The following is a 5,935-nucleotide window of genomic DNA, read 5'->3' as shown; positions in this document are numbered from 1 at the left end:
TCTTCCTTCCCTCTCCTACTCCTAATAGGAAAGGGGGGCCAAACCGGTTTGGCCCCCCTAGGGCGCGCCTCCCCTCTTGGCCGGCCCCCTCCTCCTCTCCCCCTTTATATACGGAGGAGGGGGGCACCCCATAGACACACAAATTGATCTTCGTGATCGTTCCTTAGCCGTGTGCGGTGCCCCCCTCCACGATATTACACCTCGGTCATATTGTAGCGGTGCTTAGGCGAAGCCCTCCGACAGTTGAACATCAAGATCGTCACCACGCCGTCGTGCTGACGGAACTCCTCCCCAAGGCTTTGCTGGATCGAAGCCCGGGGTGCGTCATCGAGCTGTACGTGTGTCAAGAACTCGGAGGTGCCGGAGCAACGGTGCTTGGATCGGTTGGACCGGGAAGACGTACGACTACTTCCTCTACGTTGTGTCAACGCTTCCGCTTCGATCTACGAGGGTACGTAGACAACACTCTCCCCTCTCGTTGCTATATCATCACCATGATCTTGCGTGTGCGTAGGAAATTTTTGAAATTACTACGTTCCCCAACAGGGGGGCGCGCCCACTTTAAGTGGGCGTGGGCCCCTATCTCGTGGCCGCCTCGGGCATCGTCTCGGGTTGATTCTTCCTCCCAAAAATTACAAATATTCTAAAATAATTCTCCTTCCGTTTTTATACTGTTTGGACTCCGTTTGATATGGGGCTTCTGCGAAACATAAAACATGCAACAGATAGGAACTGGCACTGGGCACTGGATCAATAAGTTAGTCCCAAAAAATAGTATAAAAAGTTGCCAAAAGTATATGAAAGTTGAAGAATATTGGCATGGAACAATCAAAAATTATAGATACGACGGAGACGTATCATCCAGCGCGACAGCCCTGTCGGCGGTGAGCTGCTCTCTTCGCCCGCACTTGCTCGTGCAAGAGGTGGTGGTTGTAGGCGGCGTCGGTCCGCGTCTCCCGTAATTGCTCCTCCCACCATGTCCATGTAGTGGCCACAAGCCTCGGCGATGGTCATATGCAATGCATCGACAAGGGTGGCGCACAGGAGGAGGAGGAGGGTGGCGCCGGTTCATCATCGGCGGCGTTCTCCATTGTGACGTTGTCGTCCTTCAGCTGCCTGCCGGCCAGCCAGCCGGCAACAATGGCGGCCATCTCCTTCTTCTAGTCCGACGCCAGACCGTCCCAGTGAGCATTGGTGGGGAGAAATCCATGGTGGGAGTGGTGCCGAGACGAATCAGAGGTGGATGGCTGCGGTTATGGCCGGGGCACCAGTTTTTACTGCAAATGGTGGGCGGCGGAGGGAAGTACAAGTGGCGCCAGAGAAGATGCCTTGACAACTGCGTGCCATCAATGTGGGCGGCAGATGGACAAACGGGCGATTGTCGTGTCGTTTGAACGCGCAATAGTCGCAAGCACCGGGAAGTGGCGCGAGCAGTGCTCTCTTGGTCGGCGTGCCACTTCAATGCCGACGCCAGTGAGCGGTCGCGTCCGCTCTGGCAGTGCATGAATGCGGACGCTGACGCTCTGGAGCGGCGCTGAGCGAAAACTCGCGAGAAGGAGGAGCTGCCCACTTTACATTCATCTTATATAATGCTCCTAGAGAGATGACACTTGATGAGTTTTGTGAGGCTTGTTTGATTCCACCTGAGGGCAACCCTATAGACTCACACCCTCGTGACATTACGAATTTTATATCCGGAGTTACTGTGGGGGAGAGTTCACAAGGCTAGAGTTGCTAGTTTGTATTTTTCCGTTTTGCGTTATTACTCATTATTTACCGGGAGTTGTTTGATTGGACAGTGGGAGAGTGGATCACCCAGCTCGCCTGATCTTGTTATTTTGCGTCATGCTATTTATAGTGATAGAACTTTGAGTTTGGATGGCATGATTGCTCGACGGTTACACACTAACCTCTTGAAGGGAGTTATTTACGGTGGTATTTATCCTTCTCGCATTTGACATTTAAGCCCAAGTTGCAGGTTTGAAGTTAGTCATGCATCTCTACGAAGAGCAGCGGTGGCCGCTTGAAACGAACAATGATCAATGCCCAAAGAGCCAGTCGCCAAGGTAAGGACAAACTGAAACTTGTGCATATTTCACAGTAAAGAATATTATAAATCTGGTTATACACCGCCGAGAAATTTATATTAGGACATTTCTAACTAGAAGCACAAATAAGTCAGATGGTTTTTGCTCTTGGCAGGAAGAGTAAATAAATTTCTAGACCAACCTAATACACTTTTGTTGATAGAATTGGTTGCAAGAGACACTTGCAGACGCGTTGGCTGATCATGGCATGCAAAATTGTTTGAGAGAATATTTTTTTTAAAATAGCAGACGCATTCCTCTATCTATATAGTGCATGTTTCGAGAGCAGCAAGTAAAACTGTGCAATGTGCGAGACAATACAAAAGAGCAAAATCTGTACAAAAAATAAGGTCCCACCGAGACTTGAACTCGGGTTACTGGATTCAGAGTCCAATGTCCTAACCACTAGACCATGGGACCATTTCTGTTAAGCGATTCATATTTAGCTTACTTATTATCGTCTTACATGTGAAAAAACAAAAATAAAAATGAAAGATTGCTTTCATTGAGAGTTGAACTCAAGACCTCCCGCTTACTAAACGGGTGCTCTAACCAACTGAGCTATGAAAGCGCGGATGTCTTCAACTTTTCGTTTTCCCTTAAAGTCTTATTCTTCTCTCTCTGACGACAACCGCGTGACGGTATGATCAACAGGTCAAAATTGAGATTCCATCACGGCGTGTAGAAATCATTCCTTGTTCTTTTTTCTTCGAAGGCACGTACTGTACACGGGTATCACTGTGCTCACGGAGAATATCAACATGCACTGCTGTCGCCGGAAATAGGCAAGCAAAAATAAATAAATCCCATGAAGTAACATGCCACTCTAGCTAGCTCATGTAGTCATGTTGCAGGTGATTTTTGTTTCGTACTGCCAGACGCTCAGCCTCAGCAAGCGCTAGCTGGCCGTCGGCGGCCGGCGCGTTCCCGTCGCGGTGAGGTGAGTGCGTCCGTCAGCCTAACTAAATTGGCAGCCAGCCCATCTTCGTCGCCACCGGATGAGCTTCTTGGATACGTATACTCCACTACTGGAGTGGATGACACGCACGTACGTCAACGTCCGCACGCGCCACGTGGAAAGCTCCCCGATTCCTCCGCGCAGCTTATCGATCCCATTCCCAGATCGTCTCCACTCCGCAGCCCGCCCGCCCGCTCGCCGAAGTCAAGCAAAGCGCCGCCATGCATCGGCCTCGCCGTCTTCCGCTGCTGCTCATCCTCCTCGGCCTCCTCCCGGCCGTCGCGCGGGCCCTGCTCCCGCCGCCCCGCTTCCCTGGCCCCCACGCGCGGCCGCGGCCGCGGGCGGGGGTGGGAGACGGGGTCGGCGGGGGATACGAGTTCGAGACCCGGTACTTCCGGCAGCGGCTGGACCACTTCAGCTTCTCCGGCGAGGAGGAGTTCTTCCAGCAGCGGTACCTCGTCGGCCGCGCCGGCGGGTGGGCGGGCCCCGGCGGGCCCATCTTCTTCTACTGCGGCAACGAGGGCGACATCGCCTGGTTCGCCGCCAACTCCGGCCTCGTCTGGGAGGCCGCCCCGCGCTTCGCCTCCCTCGTCGTCTTCGCCGAGGCAACTATCCTGCAAACCTGCACTCGTTATGTTCCGCTTTAGCTGTCCGGCCCTTGGTTTTTGAACTTTTGATCGATGCGTTGCTGCAGCATCGCTACTACGGCGAGTCCATGCCGTTCGGCAGCAAAGACAAGGCCTACAACAATTCCAGGTCCATGGCGTACCTGACGGCCGAGCAAGCACTCGCTGACTACGCCGTGCTGCTCACCGACCTCAAGAGGAACCTGTCCTCGGAAAGCAGCCCCGTGGTGCTCTTCGGGGGCTCATACGGTGGAAGTAAGAGCCTATAGTATCTTCAGTTATCTTGGGTGTCTATTCTGCACTGTACTGATTTTGTTCACTGGGCATTCAGTGCTTGCTGCTTGGATGAGACTCAAGTACCCGCATATTGCTGTCGGGGCTCTCGCGTCGTCGGCTCCGATCCTGCAGTTTGAGGACATTGTACCTGACACCATATTCTACGATCTTGTTTCAAATGATTTTAAGGTCTGCGTGCCCATAATCTTGGCTCGATTTTATTGTTCTGAATAAAGGACATTAGTTTTTCATTGTTTTGGAAACAGGACACTAGTGACACTAGTTTTTCTTATGTGTTTAGAGGGAAAGTTTAAGCTGTTTCCAAACAATAAAGGACTCATGGAAAGAATTAGATGAGCAGGGAAATGGGCAAGATGGTCTTCTGAAACTAAGCAAAACGTTCCACCTTTGCCAGTGAGTTTCGTCTCCATTCACTCCATCTTTTTCATTAAGATTGCTTGCAATGATAATATGCATGAATGCTGCAGGACCCTGAATACCACGGGGGCCCTTTCAGATTGGCTGAGCTCAGCATACAGTTATCTGGCCATGGTGGATTACCCAATGCCGTCAGAGTTTCTCATGCCTTTGCCTGCCAGCCCAATTAAGGAAGTTAGTTCTTGAACCCTTGTCTGCCATAAATCTTTTCGATCATTTCTGAACGTGCTAGTATTCAGTGAGAATTCACTTGCATAACCCAAAGGTATAACAAAGAGCTTATGTTGAGGATTGCAATGACAATCTTGTGTGTGCAGTGTGCTCACTTACTTTCAAGATCTATCATGTTCCCTCGCCAAAAAAAAAACACTATCAGGGCGTAGTTTCTTAGTGGCATCACTACTTACTTTGGTTTATCTTGTTTCTCATCCAGGTATGTAGAAATATTGACAAGCAACCAGAGGGGAGCAGTATACTGGAACGAATTTATGCTGGAGTAAATATATACTACAATTATACTGGTACAGTTGACTGCTTTGATCTAGATGATGATCCTCATGGAATGGGTGGATGGGATTGGCAGGTCCGGAAACTACAAAAAATATATCTGTTTTTGTCTGTTAGATATCTCTGTTACATTTATTACTGTACTTGAAAAACTATAGTGTATGACATATGTTTTATTCTTGATTAAAACAGGCTTGTACTGAGATGGTAATGCCAATGTCTTCTAGTGAAGGTCTTAGCATGTTTCCACCAGATGAATTCGACTATGAATTGTATGCCGATGACTGTGTCAAAAACTTTGGTGTTAGGCCAAGGCCTCGATGGATCTCTACAGAGTTTGGTGGCCATGTAAGTCCTTTTTACACATTGCTCAGTCTTAGTAATTTGTTGTCAACAACAGAATTTTCTCAACCAACCGACTCAGTAATTCAAGTTATCATGTTTTTTTGCGGAATACCTGTAGGGCTGACGCTGGCACTTTAACAGTTATCACTATTTTTTTTTTGAAATGGAGGCAAAAGCTTTGCCTCATCCATTAATTAAGATAGAAAAGAGTTTTTTACAGGACACCCAACAAACACGGCATGCGGATTATTCGCGTGAAATAAAAGACCCTAGCTTCTTTGCGCCGGCGATGACCCAAAGGTTGGCCTCGGCAGAGATGGAGGAGAGCAAGATTGGCGGTGGAGCACTCTTATGCTTAAACACTCTTGCATTACGCTCGTTCCAAATTGTCCAAGAGACGAGCATAGTGAGGGAGGCCTTGGCTTGGCGGTTCGGCGTACCATCAGCGCAGGTGCTTGCCCACCACTCGTCCACCGAGTCGAACAGGGGCCAAGCGGAAGCGTCGAGCCCGTGCATGAGGAATTTCTCAATGACCAAAGACCAAAGACACCGGGTGTAGCGGCACTTGTAGAAGAGGTGAGGTCCGCATTCTTGCACCGTCCTGCAAAGAGGGCAGAGATCGCAATTTGGCCACCCACGCTTTGCCAATCTATCCGCCGTCCAAACTCTGTCTTGAAGGGCCAACCAAGCAAAAAATT

General features: G+C 49.7%; 1 protein-coding gene and 2 non-coding genes across 3 annotated transcripts in view; 1 reads left to right on the top strand and 2 right to left on the bottom strand.

Annotated features, from left to right (window-relative positions):
* Positions 1 to 2,435: 2,435 nt before the first annotated feature.
* TRNAQ-CUG (transfer RNA glutamine (anticodon CUG)) lies at positions 2,436 to 2,507 on the bottom strand. Its single transcript has one exon. It is a non-coding gene; the product is annotated as a tRNA-Gln (tRNA).
* A 77-nt stretch (positions 2,508 to 2,584) lies between these two features.
* On the bottom strand, positions 2,585 to 2,658 carry TRNAT-AGU (transfer RNA threonine (anticodon AGU)). Its single transcript has one exon. It is a non-coding gene; the product is annotated as a tRNA-Thr (tRNA).
* Positions 2,659 to 3,152: 494 nt separating this feature from the next.
* Positions 3,153 to 5,935, top strand: part of LOC123070900 (lysosomal Pro-X carboxypeptidase) — a gene marked incomplete at its 5' end in the record, with an annotated part of 5,287 nt that continues 2,504 nt past the window's right edge. The window contains 7 exon segments of the mRNA XM_044494302.1: positions 3,153 to 3,650; positions 3,740 to 3,926; positions 4,003 to 4,136; positions 4,249 to 4,361; positions 4,436 to 4,559; positions 4,819 to 4,968; positions 5,085 to 5,240. Of these exon segments, the coding sequence (XP_044350237.1) occupies positions 3,267 to 3,650; positions 3,740 to 3,926; positions 4,003 to 4,136; positions 4,249 to 4,361; positions 4,436 to 4,559; positions 4,819 to 4,968; positions 5,085 to 5,240 (1,248 nt within the window).

This window comes from Triticum aestivum, chromosome 3B (assembly GCF_018294505.1).
Source record: "Triticum aestivum cultivar Chinese Spring chromosome 3B, IWGSC CS RefSeq v2.1, whole genome shotgun sequence".
Lineage (NCBI taxonomy): Eukaryota > Viridiplantae > Streptophyta > Magnoliopsida > Poales > Poaceae > Triticum > Triticum aestivum.
The sequence above is the reverse complement of the archived record's forward strand: the minus strand, read 5'-3'. Positions and strand labels throughout refer to the sequence as shown.